Here is a 16,719-nt window from a genome sequence, read left to right on the forward strand (position 1 = left end):
TTTTTCCCTGACTGTAGGGATACTGTCTGAGGGAAAAGAGTGACACTGTGGAGCTTTTTGCTCAGAGGTCTTAGAAATGTGGGGTTTTTTGCTGGTTTTAGAGACAGACTTGTAGCTGGTATTGCCCTGGTTCCAGTTTAAGGATGACATATTCTACTGGAGGAGCTGACTCACTATGATAACAACTAACAGAAGTTATTTCCTGATGGAGTGTGTCAAATAGAGACCAAAAACCAGGTAAAAACCAAAATTTGCAAATGGATTGGATTCAACAGCATTTGTGGTTTCATTTCAGTGATGGAGGAAGAGGCCTCTCCGGATCTTGGGATTTACAATGTGTACACAAAAGATAGGAATAATTTCTTGGCCTGTTTGTTATGTCATTTTTGAAGCAGTTCAGTGTGACAGCCATCCTAGGGCTGTGTGAACTGGCTGGCAGTGTGAGGGCACTTGGCTGGCCCAAGAGCTGCTCTGCAGTGTGACACCCCTCCTGCGTGAGGAGGCAGTTCTGCAAAGCCTGTTGTGGCTGACATCACAAATACAATCTTGATGCCTTGCTGCATGTTCAGGCCAGGCCTATCCTCAGGAAACCCTTGTCATCTTCTGCCTGTGAACTATGCCTAAGGATCCCAGCTTTCCAGATTGTATGTATGGGATCTGCTTTTTTCCTTGGGTTTTGAAGAGAAACAAAAATCAAGTGTTTGAGGGTTTACTACTTTTTGGCTTTTAAACCTCAGGAAATCATATAAATGGTGCTTTTGTTTTCATTGTTAGCTTGTTTTTTCTGAGGAAAAACATCTGTCAATATTGTGAAGTTTGGTAAAGGAAAAAATTGCTAAATATTAGGGCATGCTAACCCTAGAGAGATCAGGATGATAAAGGTTCAAATTCCACACTTTTTCTTCTTCTGTGACTTTGGATCAAATCACTTGCCGTTTGTGTACATTTTTGCTGCATTTGGAAGGCAGAGACAATAGTACTTCACAACTTTTCAGGGCTGTTTCTGGAATCTTTAGGGAGGAGTTTACTCTGTATATTCAGGGCCCGGAAGAATGTGGCCCATGAGAGTTTGTGCGTCAGAGGCAATGTGAACACCAGTTCAAGTGGTTTGAATATTGCTGCTCAGAAACATTTCACCAAAGTGAGTGAATATTTCAAAATACTCCTTGTAACAAAGTACAGCCCTTGTTCAGTTAATCTGGTGTCATTGCAACAATACTTCATGTACTTCCTCATCATGCCCAGACTTGCATTGTTTCTCAGCTTTCCCTTTAAGCACCTTTGCGTCTTGCAGAGTATGAAATTACTTGACATGTGCTAATTTAAACTGCATTTCCTTTCTTCTGACATAATCTATTATCATATTTTTTTAAATTTTACACAAAATTGTTCCAGAAAACTTGCATTACAATAATTTCTCAAGTTCTTGAAGATATGAAAGAATAAACAGGAGTTACTGAAATCATTGTAGATAGCATATACCATTATGTAAATGAAATAACTGAGAAGGGCTTTGATCATCAAATTACAATGTGCCAAATGCTGAGAGCTCTTAAGTGTCCACTGTATTTATTTGGAAGACTACTGGAGCAGTGGGAAAACTCTGAATATGCTTTCTGTGAAGACAAAGTGCTTTTCCAGGAATGTGTCAAACAAATGATCACTCTGGAGGTCTGGCAGGGATCACATCTTTGACGTGTAAAGGCTTACAAAGTAAACTAAATTTTATTCCACTAGTATTAACACAAAAATTGTGTACTTCAAATGCATACCTGCAACACAGAGAGGAAAACACTGAGAAGTTTACATGATCCTCTTACTCATCTCCTGTAACAAATTCTTCAGTAGATACAATTTTTACGTAACTATTCCAGAGAGTTTTGGTGTATTTTATCTATTCAACATGTTGTGTTTTGGAGAATGTAAGTGTATTTGCACACATACAGATACTCTGCATGCATTTAAATACTCTTAAGAGCACTGCCTTGGACTGGTGTTATCCCTGGCATATGTGGAAATTTAAATGGACACATTTCTCATCTTATGAATAGCACGCCTTAGAAGAACAGTGTACCCTGTTCTGTTTTAACTACAACAATGTATTTTTTTCTTGCTTTAAAAACATCATTTTTGTATTTTTCTATTTCAAGTCTTGTGGCTGTTTGTTGGTGTTGGTTTGCTTGGACTGGGTCTACGTTATAAAACTTATCAGAAGAAGTTGGGCCAAGGGGTGAGTAGTGTTTTTGAGAAAATGGGAATTTTCAAATATACAGTAGTATGTGCATGTGATACTTTAGGTATGTTAATTGGTGCTGAAGAAGTTTTTGTATCAGTATCCAAGAATTCAGCAAAAGTAACACAGAAATGAAAATGCAAAAATTTAGTTTGTAGATTTATGTTGAATATGGGAAATGTTTGGGTGATTGGAGATTTAAGGTACTGCTGTGAAGGAAAAAAATATTCTGAAAAAAATAGAGATTCTTGCCACATATGTTAAATTTGAACGTTACTTTTATAAATGAATTTATTTTAGTTGTATTCAAGCTTGACTTGATAATGCTGTTAGCAGCCTGATCTCATGTCAGGGAAGTTTGAGCAGATAATCTCCTGAGGTTCCTTCCAGATGAAGGAATTGTGTGCTTCTATATTTAAATGCATAGCTCTGAATTTAAACTCTCTGAAAAGTTGGTTGACCTGGATTAGACTTAGACTAGTTATGGAAATTGGATAAAAATCATAAGATTCCAGTTTTCTATCTGGCAAAAAATTGTGTATTGTGATGATCGTAACAAGATGCTTAAGGCTTACAAAGTTTACTGTTAATAGCAGACTAAGTCTTTTATAATCCTGACATCTTTATTAGGAAAATATAAAATATAAAACTTCTCTTCTTGCATGTCTTTTATGGCACTGTGTATCTGATGTTGTTGGCTGCAAAGCTATAATACATAAAAGTTAAATTGCACTTTACTTTTTCCATTTTTTTTTTTTGAGGTTCCAAAAAGAGACTTCTCTGCTATGATCTGGCCTTTTAGATTTGCATATGACAATGAAGGATGGTCTAATTTGGAAGGATCAGCTAACTTGCTTAATCAGACAGGTAACTATTTTTTCCCCCTTCATTCATATTTGAGAGGGTTCATCTGAAGAGAAATAGGTATGAACACCTGCTGGGTAACTGAGTCCATTTTTACATTAACACAAGAATCTGTGTTTAGTGTTTTTCTCCTGAATTGGTGAGCTGTTCTGTCCCAGTTTGAGTGAGACAAGGGTCTTTTGCTGAGGATGGATTAGGAGGAAAAGACCCAAACTTCTCTTTCTAAGCAATTATAAATCCAAAATTAAGAGGCTCTGATTGAAGGAAAACAAATTATGGAAAAGGGAAAATAACAGCCATTTATTAAAAGGTATGTGTGTATTAACAGGAATACGAAAAAAACCAAGTAAAATAACTAAGCAATGCTCCTACACCCACCAATAATCCCCTTCAAGAACAAAACCGATAAACCGGCAAAAGGAAGATTAAACAGTTCGATTTTTGCACCCTTTGATGCAGTTCCAACCACAGTCAGCAGGTCACTGGAGATGCAAAATTTGTAATGTCCTGTACCATTCACCAGGTGGCGCTGTTGGGTCACTGAAGGTGCAGAACTTGTAGTGTCCTATTGTAGTCACCAGGTGGCGCTGTTGGATCACTGGAGGAGCAGAACTTGTAATGTCCAGTGCCCGTCACCAGGCGGCGCTGTGAGATCCTTGGGTGCCACCAGGTGGGGGGGTGGAAGAAGGGAAAGGAAAAACAACAGCAATAAAACAGAAAGTTCTCCCAATGGAAGAAAACTCACAAACTTCAGCTGATTAGGGTCCGTTGTAAGCAGGGCCTGCAGCCAGCCACAGCTGAGCCAAGAGCAGCAGCAAAAACTCCCCTCCGACAGGAAAAAAAAGCAAAGAAACCCGGCAGTGTCTGCAGCCCGCAGCAGGCTCCCCTCAGCCTCCACCCCCTTCCAGTCACACACCAGCCAACTCCTCCCCCTTCGTTGTCAAGGAAACTAAATCTCGGCCATTAGTGGGTTGGGGCTGATTCTTTTGTTCAACTAATGGCCCATATACAGAGCGCGCACGCACACACACACGGCAGGGGGAAAGGAAAGAAAAATTCCTTGCTAAAATCGGAACTATGACATGTTCCAATACAATCACTTCTGTAAAAAATCCATTTGCAGAGGCAGTAACTTGCTTAATGTGTTTTTAAAAAGCTTTCTAGTTCAAGAAAACACTTGGTTTGTTATTTGGGTTTTTCTTCTCATATGCTGATGAGTAACTTGTCTATAGAGAAATTCTTTGAATAAATTAAATAATGAAATTATTTTAGATAAAATGCAATGCTTTGTAACTTTTCTGAGGTTTTTTTTAGATGTGAAGCATTATATAATGCTGAAAGTGTCTGAAATTAAAATGCTCTAAGCAACGAATACAGAGAAACAAACAAGTCTGTTTCCACCACTGAACCAGAGCAATGTATACAAGAAAAATAGCAATTGTAGCTTAGTTGTCATGATTTTACTGTAAAGAAGGGTGTCTAACCTCTTGCTCATGGACAGGATTTTAGTTGAAAAACTAGCTATAGGAAATTAAGAATATGGTCTCAAGATTAGTGCTGCTGCAGAGCACATTGAAAGGAGTCAGCCATCGGTGCTTGTAGGTGTTACTTTTTGGGATACCCATGAGATAGGGTAGACTGGGCACTGCTGGTTTAAGATTTAAAGCAGTGCAGGAGATTAGGAAGTGTCCATGCTGCTATTCCAGCATTTGTTTTCTCAGCATCTCCTATGGTGTGAGGGCACCACAGGTGCTCCTGTGCAAGCCTTGATTTTGTGGCACAGATGCCCAGGAGTTAATGAAGAGTGAAGAGACTGATTTGAGCATCATTCACTGTGTTGTCCCATGAACCCAAAGGTTCAGAGGGCTGAGCTATGTAGGCTGTGTAGTGATATGAGAAAACAACCAGGACATTGAATGAATTGAAATTTGGAGCATTCTTGTACATTAGTGATTCCATAGTTCCTGTCTGGGTGTTTATTTACTCTTTACATGTTTATTTATGAATTATAATGAATGCATTTATTTCTAGTGTCCACAGTTTAAATTAATGAATATTAGAAAAAGTGATTACTTGGTTATGTCCATTTCTTTGAGGTGATGAAGTATTACTTCTAAAAAACCCCAACCTACTGTTAAGTCAAAAAGGCAGCAAATTCCAAAATATAAGTTAATAAATCTTAATTCCAGATTGCAGAAAACAGTATTCTGGAGTTTTATGTTACATTCATATTGTTATATAAAATACTATGTTAATGTTTCCAGAAAATGCATCCATTAATGCATTTGGAGTTAAGCTTCAAATTCTTAAATGATTTGTTTTCTAAAGAAGAATTCCTGAATTTGAGCACCATAGAAGAGTGGCTAACTGCTTCAGCATAGGGGTTGTCTTTAAAGGTGTGGCAGTATGCATTCCTTGGGCTTATCTCTGTGTTGGCATAGTGAAGATACAATGTGTAATGGCTTTTGTGACTGGAACTTCTGTCTGCCCTGAAGGGATCCAACACCAACCCTTCTTGATGGTTTCTGTGATCAGCATGTATGCTAATGGTGCAGAAGCAAAAACCTGGGAATCCACTTAAAAGTACTCTGAGCTACCATTTTCCCTGCTGGCATTGCTTTCACAGTGCTAAATAAGACATTTCAAAAGCGAAAAATCTTCTGTGTCAAGAGTGGTGCTGGATGGAGTGGTCTTAATTCGTTGCAGAAGGGCTGCAGATGAAGTTATGACTTGATTGCCTTCAGGAGTAGGAGATCACTCCAAAGGGGGCATAATTGCAGCAAGAAGGGACCACTTTCTGCTGCAGCCATATGGACCTGCTGCTCAAGTGAGCCTGGATGGTTCAGGCATCCTGTGGCCAGCTGGCAGACTCCCACCTTCCTTCAGGCATGGGCAAGTCTTAGGTGCCTTTCCTAAGTTCCTGGAGGGACTGCATAGTTCTTCCTACATCCTGCAGTTAAAATATAGGGTAACCCATCCTTTCCCCTCGACAAATCCACACTACTGCAGGTAAACAAGGAGGGACCACAGTGCCGTGAGAAAATGAGGTGGCTGTCAATGGTCAGCAATTCATTGGATCTGGGAACCCTTCTGTTACCATGCCTTGGGGCTAACACTGGCTTGCTCTGGGCTGATTAATTACCCTGGCAATAACAGCCAGTTCCATCTTGCACAGGACCTTTGGAGCACAGTAGGATTTGTTAGATGAAGGTAAGTGCAGATGTGCTGTGTAGTGCTTTTTCATCAAGTTGAAGAGTCTCTACTGTGCCGTTAATCAGTGTACACAGAGTATCTCTAATGCTTTTGAAATGGTCTGCGCTAGGTCTGTGCAGGCCAGCTCTGCTGTGCAGTCTCATGTCTCTGGTTATGCAGCAGGGAGGAGCTGTGTCAAGCAGACACTAAGTATGCCTTTGTCAGAGGTTGTGTGGCCTGCAGCAGCCAAAAGTTTGGGCAATGACTTTCTTGACAACATTGGTTTGCCCTGACTGACTCCTGAAGGGCTTGTGTCCACCCTTGTGTGATCAAAAGGGAAATTACAACGTTATGTAGTCATTTAGTCGCATTTATAGGTAACAGTTATAAATTTGGAAATATTTTCCTTTTTCCCTTTCCTTTTTAGAAGCAGATTTTATCACTATTATAGAGAGTGATGCCTCTAAGCCATTCATTGGAAACCACGATCCAACAATGTGGCTAGGAGAAAAACTAGGATTTTACACAGATTTTGGTCCAAGCACAAGAGATCACACTTGGGGGTGAGTCATCTTTGCATGTGCAATGACAGTAAATACATGTAAATACACCAATACTAACTGTACTAGAACATGAGCAAAGAATAGTTGGAATAATAATCCCCATAATCACTTGTTGGAGCTTGTCTTTTAGGAATGGGCTTTGATTCCTTAGCATTACAATGTAATGTAGATGGAGTTTTCTCGTTGTTTAACACTATCAGGTTTTGGTGCCTGCCCCTGTAAGCTACTTTGGTTTTGGTAAAGTAGAGAAAGGCATCCTGTACAGATTTGGAAGTTCATCATTCTAAGTACTGTATCTGATTCCCTTTTCAAATTATTTTGTTTCGGGCTATGAGAATTTTATATTTCAGACTTAAACATGTGATAGCAGTTGGAAAATGTAACTGCACCTGGAGGTATTTGAAATTTTGAATTCATTAAGTCCAGGTTGGACTCCAGAGTGGGAAATGGGCATAAAAAAGCACATGTCTGTTTGACCAGATTTTTTGTGTCTGATTTTACTTTAATGCTTGACCAACTACCAGTTTGCCCTCTGGAAAAAAAGTGGCTTATGATGTGGCTTTTTTTTTTTTTTCAGGGGAATATATAGATCTCTGTGTCCGATAGAACTTTCTAGTGATGTTGCAATGGCTATTTAATTATTGCCATATGTGAGGGGAATTTAGTAACTTTCCTCTTCCAGAGGCAGAATGAGGCAGAAAAATAATTCTCTGAAATTTTATTCATTAAATGTTTTGAAAAACCTGATGCAAAATGTCTAAACAGAAGCTGAAAAATTGAGACATCTCATACTTGGAAGATGTATTTCTCTCTGCTTCTAATTCTAATAAAATGCCTTTGAATTTCTAGAAGTATAAAATTCTGTTTTGTCTGAAATACAGATTGTGAAAGGCCCTGTGTAAGAATTCATATATATGGAATGGTATTTCTTAGTATAGGAATTATATTGATAATACAGTTTTGGACATGTACTTAAGTAGTATTTTAGAGGGAAACCTAAATTCAGAAAAATCTACTAGAGATGGTTTATATTCTGGTCTGACGGTTTGTGTTCAGTGATTGTTAGTCTTTTGCTCACATTTATCTGCTTGGTTCATACCTGTGATGCTTGTGAACTACAAAATGTCACTTTTTTCCTCTTCTCATTTAGGATTATGGTGCTGTCAAAGTATCCAATTGTAAAATCGACCCATCACCTCCTTCCATCTCCAGAGGGAGAGATTGCACCTGCCATTTCCCTGACAGTCAACTTCACAGGGAAACTGATTGATTTCGTTGTCGCCCACTTTGGAAACGAGGAGTGTGTATTTTATTTGTTGTTACATATATTGTACAAAGTCATGTAATGTAATTTGTGCATTTCTGGGATTTCTTTCGTACCCTCTAAATGTGCTGCTGTAATACTGGTTCTAGCAAGGCACACTTGAGGAAATACTGTGACATAACTACAGGCTTAAAATTTTGAAGCACTTTTTAAACGGGACAAATGTGTCACACAAAACTCAGCTGAGCCTGCTCTCTGAATTACTAGAGATTTAAAGATATAGTTCTAAAGATAAAGTCACAACAAATGATAGGTCTAGAGATGCATCTAAGTGCAGGATAGCATCCTTCTGACTTTATGAATATGGAATAGATCTATTATATACCACGAGTGCAGATAGATGCAGTTACAGATAGATAGTGTTAATGGAAAAATGATATTTATTAAAACAAAAAGTGACAAATCTGAAACCTCCAAGAAAGGACAATGTTGAAACAGCAATAAAAATATCTGTGTCCTTCTGACTGTATGCAAGCAGAAATATGAAGTCCGATCTCTAGATTTGGAAAGGCAAAATTATACCAATACTCAAATATGTGATGGAAGAAAATAAGGTGGATATTTCAGTTCTTGAAAAACAACACTTTGGTTACTTGTGTGTAATGAATATTAATAAGAGATAGTTTTGTGAATGCTCCATGTAGCTGCAATATCTAGTGTGTCTGTGGCTATGAAGTAGGATTTGGAATTTTTTTAAAAATTCGTTATAGTTCACGGAGAGGCAAATTTATGGGTAGGGTTTAGAATATAATAACACAAAGAAGCTGCTCAGAAAACAATAAGTATTCTCCTTATCCGATTTCCTTCCGCAGTGTAAAAACTGTGCTCCAAACCTACAATTTGTTTATAAATTTCCCATTCATTAAACAAATATAGCTGTGAGAAATCACTCCCAATTTGAACTCTAGAAAGGAGTTTCATTCTGTGCCTCACACAGGTGATTAGACTTGCCTGTCCGAGAAACAGTTTGTCAAGGCAGATGAAAACAACACTGTATTCCCCCCTCAGAGGGAGATGAGATAAAGACGAAGGAGAAATTGTGAGGAGACACAGGGGAAATGAGTGCAAATTAGATTGTGTTTTTGAAGGGAATGAATTTGTAATTAAATATTGCACACAACTGCTTGGCTTTAATCTTTTTTTTTCTTCTACTGCTTAGGATGACAGAGACTATAGAATACTGGATAACTAGGGATGTTTTTAAATACTGTTTTTAAAATGTGGAAATATAACCATGCCGATGTCATTTAAAAGATCCCATCTTCCGGAGAGGTGTAATTCTGGAAAGAGCAGCTAGCTGAACAGACAATTTCACATATACCTAGGTCAGGCTTCTAATTAAATGTTTGGGGTTTTTTTGTCTGCTGTCTGTGTGCTCTTTCTCCCTAATGCATTTGCTTCAGTCAGAAATATCACTAGTTAGAAAGTGTAGCCACACTAAAATTCTTGTTTTCTCTGGGGTTTGCAGGTTCCAAAATCAGCTCCCTTTCTCAATTGTATTTAGCCCAGCCTACCAAAACATAGAACACAACATGATGTACACAACTACTTAAAGTTATAAATATGAAGAATCATAGAGAACTGTCTTTGCATTATTTTATGACAAACCCAAGGACAAGGAATGGGATCCACTGCACTATTTTACCAGGCTCCACTTATGCTATCATCACCCTTGGTAGTGTAGTGTAAATTTCATTAGGGATGGAGAATACCTGCCAAACAGAATTAAGTAAAGTTAATGGGGTGATGTAGCTCAAGTCATATTTCATAAATTATGTGAACCAGACTTTAAGGCTATGTTTACCATGATCTGTTCATCATAAAAGTTTTGTTAGCATGTGAGCTCTTTGTTATGTGTGATACTGTGCACAGTTAAATTTTAAGTGCAAGCAGAGACAGAGCCTCAGATAACCAAAGCATGTATATTCACATTTCCTAGTGATGAGATCAGTATTAAAAACAAAACAGTAATAGAAAATGTTGTTCTTGTAATGGTTATAAAGAGAACCCTAATTACATCTACCATGATCATGTGGCTTATATCAAATGTAGCAATAACTTTAAATCACTGAGCTTGCTGTAAACTTCCATTCTCTCTAATACTGAGCAAAAAAATGGTACCAGATTCATTTGTGGCTTACTATGTCATAGCACAATGATTCAGAGCTAAAATGTATATGTGTTAAAGTCTTTTCCATTTCTTTCAGAGAGGACTTGGACAGAAAACTCCAGGCAATAGCTGTTTCAAACCTCTTGAAGACTAGCTCTAAGCAAGTTGTATTTCTAGGGTACATCACTTCAGCCCCTGGATCCAGAGATTATACTGAATTAATAGAAAATGGAAATGTCAAGGTAATGTAAAAATACTGCATCTTTAGAGTTAATATATATTGGAAATAGCTTAATATTTTAAATCGATAACTTAAAAATAGACGTAGAAGAAAATACATGCACATGTTCAAATAAAGAACAAGAGGCAATGGACAGTAGTTTTCACAAGGGAAATGTCATTTAGATAACAGAAGGAAAAAAAAAGTCAGTTAGGGTAGTCAAGCGCTAGAACAGGGGCCTGGTGAAGTTGTGAAATCTCCATCCTTGGATATATTCAAAAGTTACCTGGATAAGGTCCTGAGAAATCTACTTGAAGTTACGTTGACCAGGGGTTAGGAGTAGGTGACCTCCAGACAACCCTTTCAGCCTCTAATTCTGTATTTCTTTTGTTTTAAAACTGAGCTCTGTATTTGGTTTTCTATCAGGAGATGTCAAAAAGTTATGCAATTTGTCTAAAAGATTTGTCTTCCTGCCTTATTATAGTGTTTTAGGCAAAACGGTTTTTTTTAGTACGTTTACATATTGGTCCTGTTACTGATTTAAAGCCTATCCAAAGGAAAACTTGCCTTATTTGTTTGACTTTTTTCCCCTTTTCCTTCCAGGATATTGACAGTACAGATCGTGACAGATGGTGTAGCTATATTATGTATCGTGGAGTAATAAGGTATGCTAAAGTGGATCATTTATTCATTGGTTTAAATATCTTAATGGCAATCAGTTTTATACTCTTCTGTAGGTGATCATGGAAGACTTTTATATCCCTAAACAATTACGTATAAACAGTTACATCAATCATGAAGTAACGTGAAACCATGTATCAGGATGAATTGGTGTATTTCTGAATACAGTTGCAAAAACAGGTTTCATCCTTCTGTGTAAAATGTCTTCAGATCCAGTCTGCTTTGGTAACATAAAACTACCTTTTTCCTAAGCTCTGGCTTTGCAGCTTCTAAAATGTGAAGGCTAAGCCCTAATTTGTATGTGACAGAGAAGCTAGACATTTTGAACTATGATTGTAGAGTTTCTTGAAGCAAAATGCTGATCTAATCCAGCCAATCTTTATGCTGAATTTAGTGGAAACTTTAACTTTTTACGCCTATATTGAAACACTTTTCTCTGTTAGGACCTAAGTACTCCATATCTTTCAATACTAAATTGCTTATAAATCATTCTCTTGGTGATGTATGTGCCAGAATGGAATTAAACTTATTCTGAATAAACTGTGTAAATTCTGCAGTGTTCACAGGAGTAAAACCTGTAAACTTGATTGCTATCTTAACAGTACTGAGTAAAAAAAAAAAAAAAAAGGGTAATAAACCCCCCCATATGCAATCTTAGTGTTTCTTATTATTCATTCCATTGATGCTTGAGTTGCTTTCTTGAATATCGAAATCTCTTCAATGAAAAAAGTTGGTGAGCTTATAATTCTAAAGCTGTAATTTTAAAAATAAGTTTCTAGGTGTAGAACTTATTGTCAAACACTTAGGCTTTTTCAGTTTTTATACTTGTGACATTGTGTTAGGATTGTGTTTATGGAGCACTTTCAATTTTTTGAAGGTGATATTCACAGAAATGGAAAATTATGCTGACAAATTTAAGAATAACTCCAGGGCTACAAAAAGAAAGAAAGAAAAACGATACATGCATTGAGAATGTGGTGAAATTGCCTTGAGTTTTTTCTTCAAACTAACTCTTCTTGTATTTGATAGGCTGGGTTATGCCCGCATATCTCATGCTGGTTTAAGTGATTCAGAAGTCCAGATGGCCAAATTTAGAATCCCAGATCACGTGGATAGCTATGCTGACAATGACAGAATTGTCACTGACCCCAGCCAAGTTCCTGAGGACATCCATTTCAATCCCAGGTCAGTGTATCTCATAAGAAATTAAGGGGACAGTGCATGTGACATCTTGTAAAACGGAAGTCTAGGAGCAAAATTTTTCTTAAACTGGGAGGCACTGATCAGTTTGAAAAGATTAGGAGGCAAGAACTTCTGATTTGTAATTCCATTTTTTTTTCTACTGACTTGGCATACACCTTGGGAAAATCAGTCTGCTGTGTCATAGCATATACTGAAAGTAATGCTTATTTACCCAGGCAATTAATTTCTGAGATTGCTTGATGTGGTTTTTGCCAAGTGGTGTGGTGACTCATTTTGTAGATTATGAAAGATCTCCCATGTTTCTTAGCACTTCAGAGGATTGGGGTCTTAATATGCTGTTACTTAGAACACAAAATACCATATATACATTAAATACTATTTGCAGAAATATTTTTAAATATATCACATAACTGGAGCAAAAATTAAAGAGGATGCCTGAGGCAGTATGTTACATGCGTTGAGAAATAAAAATTACTAGTTTTAATGTAAAAATGTTATTTTTTTCCTAGAATGCTGTCATTTTTCCACTGGTATTGCATAAGGAATAGAAATATGGAGGAAGGTATTTAGTCTAATATTAATATCAGTGGAAGAGTCATGAAGTTTGAGATGTTTCTCTATGGCAATATCTATTTCCAGCAATGCCATATTTACTACCCCTAACATGCATAATACAGAATATGTTACTTTCTTATATACATCTAACAGTTGAGCTTACTCACTTTTTATTTACCACTCAGTCGCTGGCTTCCTGTTTAAATGAGAGTTTGCCCAGGCTTTTCCACATGATGAAACTTGCCTAAAGTTAGGCACATCTTACCACATTACTTAAAGTTAGGATTCACATTCAGATTTTTCTCAGGTGATTTCAGCACAGTCTTGTCCTTATTATTTTTATGTCATCTTGTAAGTAGGAAAGTTATAGCCTGTAGGAATAAGTTTAACTTTTTCCAGTTAACTGTAATTCTTTAGAAATACAATGGCACTGCTCTTAAATGTTACTTAGCACTGATATTTTGAATAAGTACTCCATTTTACTTTTGCAAATCTATCTACCATAATAGTCAGTTGTCAAACCTTTCAGATTTAAATGTGGTGTAAAAAATTACAATTTTCACCATAATTTTCAAAAGTAAGATGTGCAATATTAACAACAAGGTTGACAGTTTTGATACTATGGGGGTTTAAATTATATCTCCACTGAAGTCAGGACTAAAAATTTAAAGAGCATAAGATTTAAGTAGATAAATACACCACTTACCTTTGTCAGCTGGAGTTCCAGTTATAGGCTGCCTAGGGCATTAATGCAATCAGTGTAATTAAATGTCTCCACTATATTCAAAGACATCTAGTGAGAGAGGGCACATAAATTATGATTTACGTTTAAGTAGAATTGAGTCCTTTTTCTGAAATAAACTATCTAGAACATTTGGAAGTAGTGTAGTAATTGTATGATTTAATTGCATGGGTTAAATATTGTTGTAATAGTTTTGCTTTGTTGAATATTTTTCTTTAGGTTTGGATCTTATAAAGATGGACATAATTATGAGCATATTCATCACTTTCATATGAGCACTCCTAAATATTTTAAACAGGCAAATTAGAGAGAAAATAATGTACTGTTGGGACCAGCAAGAAAGGTTTGTTGCTTGAAGCCAAATTGGCCAAAAAGACTACGTTGCTTAAGGATGAGCAATTCCAATGCTGCACAACACTATGAATGTCTGTCTAATAGTTGGTGACTCTTCTCTTTAATGAGTTGCCATCACTTTGCCATCACAGGAAAGATGCCTGCATTTTGACAAACTGATATCTACCCAGGCCAGATACCTTTTTTGTATGCAGCAACACAAGGGTGGGAACTTGCTTTGGCAATAATATCTTCAACTTTTGTGAAGGTATCCTATATCCTGCTGTTTCAGAGTTGAATGTGTCTGTGGACCTTTTTTAAGGTCCCCTTTCCTCTCCTGGGAGGTCATTGGAACAGTCATGGGCAAGGAATTTCAGCAGACTTACACACTTTTTTGATGACTGAGGCAAAGCAAAATAATGTGGTAGTGTAGGTAACCTGTTGACATTTGCTGCAATTTGTAGTCCTGCTGCTATTGGAACAAAAAGCTTGGCCTTAGGTTTTTCAAAATAGGAAAAGGTCAATTTTTTAATTGGGAGATATGCTCTAAGTATGTGTTTTAAGTGTGTGCATTTTTTACTTTCTTAAACAGTATTTACATCTGCTGCTATTCTACATTTTGTTCTTAAATGAGTTTTATTAGAACAATTTGTGGATGATTGATGTTCATAATACTGGAGAAAAGGCAGTGACTTCTACAGACTTCATTGTTTTTTAACTGGATATTAGACTCTTCAATGCTTTTACAAAGGGAAGAGTGAAGTACCTCTGATTAGTTATTTTTGCGAGACACTTACCTGAACACAGTGCCAAAGAATTAAAAACAATTGTCTCAACAAGGTTTCTGAGAAGGGAGAAGAGTTAGTTGTAACTTTTATTTAAAATGAACTGCAATAAACAAATTAGAAAAGCATTGTTCCTTTGCTAGCATTATACTTTAATAGGACTAAATAGAAGTGGGACTTTTTTGACCTAGGCAGTGAATTCCCTATTATTTAATGCACATGTAAGACAATGTAAAGTGTTGTGTCTTCTCAATGTCTCTTCACAATGCCTTTTACATTTGACTCCTGATCCTTCACTATACGTGCAGAGCTTCCCTTAAATAATGAGGACATCTTCAGTGTTGTCCAAAGAAACTTTTCTGCTTGTGAGAAACAGGTTAGATGATCTGTTTAAGTGACCCACTCAAGTTGAAAACCGCATTTGTGATTTTGGTATTTAGTGCTGTGTGTCTTTCCAGTAATACCTAAGCATACTACAATGAAAAGGAATAGGATAAGTTGCAGGAAAGAGGGTGGATTTTTTTTCTCCCTCTAATTCTTCACCATGTACTTTTGAGAACAGCTTCACTGTACTCAATTTTATTGTTTCCCCATGTAAGCAAATACAGGATGTGTTTTTACCCGGGGTTTTTTGTTCTATGGCGTCAGGTAATTGCTGTCATCAACAACCTTGTCTCTTTATTCTGGTCACCTATCATTTTGCTCCCTTGTTTTTAGGACTGTGTTTCTAAAACTGTTCACTGATGATCTTTGTGGAGAGAGAATATTTGGAAGGCATTTAAAAATTAAAGTGGTTACGTATTCATCATCTCAGATGCTATTAGAAAGCCTGACTTAGTTACAATTAACCAGCCATTACTGAACTAATTTCTCACCTGAAGGTGCTGTGTTTGTCTTCACAAGCCCTCTGAACTTGTTCTCTCTGTGACTTTCCAGCAGGACAGGATAAATTAGGTTTTGGAGTGATGGGAGTGACTTTCTTGCACAGTTTTCTTCTGCAAACACCAGTAGACCTTGTCTCTCCTTTCTCCCAGCCTGCAACAGCAGCTGACACTGGCACCAACTTTGCACAGTGGCTCTGAGTATCCTCACTTCTTTGCAGCAGCCAGCATATGTGCTGGCTCTGACACATATCCAGCCACAGTTTTGCCTTTCCATAGCCTGTAGAAAACATAACATTATCTTGCCACATTACTTAACATTCTCCACAGGCTAACTCTGCAAATACCTTGTAATGTGAGCAGTTTATTAATGTAAAATGCAAGAAATTATACTCATAAATATAAAAAGATTGAACCCCCCTTCTTTTTTTAACAATTAAAAACCAGAATGATTATTTTTCAAGAAGTCATATAGCAAAGCATGACTTGCATAACAGATCAGATTATTGTCATCTCTGTGTGTAATCTTCAAAGTCTATGAGCATACTTGGATGGATTTTCACAGGATTTAGAATTTTTCACTGCATTTGAAAGGTTCATGTGGACAGTGACAAAATCTAAACTTTGAATATTCTCTTCTTCTCTTCTTCTGAGTAGCTTGTTCAATTTAATGTTGGTGTATCCATACCTTATGTTGCTTAATGTCAGGAAACTATAGGCAAATATAATTAGTAGCAAACATTTGTTGACATTTGCATTATTTTACCAGAATGACTAAGAAAAACTATGACCATAAGCTGTTTTCATACTGCTTCTACTACTGTGATTAGAATTGGGAAGCTAAAACCAAACTTTATTTGTCCATAAATTTTCACATTGATCTAATCTGTACTATCTGACTGGTTTAGAAAAACGTGCAGTATATCTCTAATGAACAATCACTATGTTTCAAACTATGAAAGAAATGTGCTAGAACAGGTCGTGCTGCAGGGGTGTGTGACTAATCTTTCTGTTTTCTAATCATCCTCTCTTC

The 16,719-nt window shown here is 37.0% G+C and overlaps 1 protein-coding gene across 1 annotated transcript in view; it reads left to right on the forward strand.

Annotated features, from left to right (window-relative positions):
* CWH43 (cell wall biogenesis 43 C-terminal homolog) overlaps positions 1 to 16,286 on the forward strand; it is a 28,088-nt gene extending 11,802 nt beyond the window's left edge. Inside the window, 8 exon segments of the mRNA XM_050337843.1 lie at positions 2,151 to 2,230; positions 2,995 to 3,100; positions 6,717 to 6,852; positions 8,003 to 8,152; positions 10,384 to 10,528; positions 11,110 to 11,171; positions 12,217 to 12,372; positions 13,907 to 16,286. Of these exon segments, the coding sequence (XP_050193800.1) occupies positions 2,151 to 2,230; positions 2,995 to 3,100; positions 6,717 to 6,852; positions 8,003 to 8,152; positions 10,384 to 10,528; positions 11,110 to 11,171; positions 12,217 to 12,372; positions 13,907 to 13,994 (923 nt within the window). The 3' untranslated portion in view covers positions 13,995 to 16,286.
* Positions 16,287 to 16,719: the final 433 nt, after the last annotated feature.

This window comes from Myiozetetes cayanensis, unplaced genomic scaffold (assembly GCF_022539395.1).
Source record: "Myiozetetes cayanensis isolate MyiCay16 unplaced genomic scaffold, myiCay2020 scf7, whole genome shotgun sequence".
In the NCBI taxonomy this organism is placed as follows: domain Eukaryota; kingdom Metazoa; phylum Chordata; class Aves; order Passeriformes; family Tyrannidae; genus Myiozetetes; species Myiozetetes cayanensis.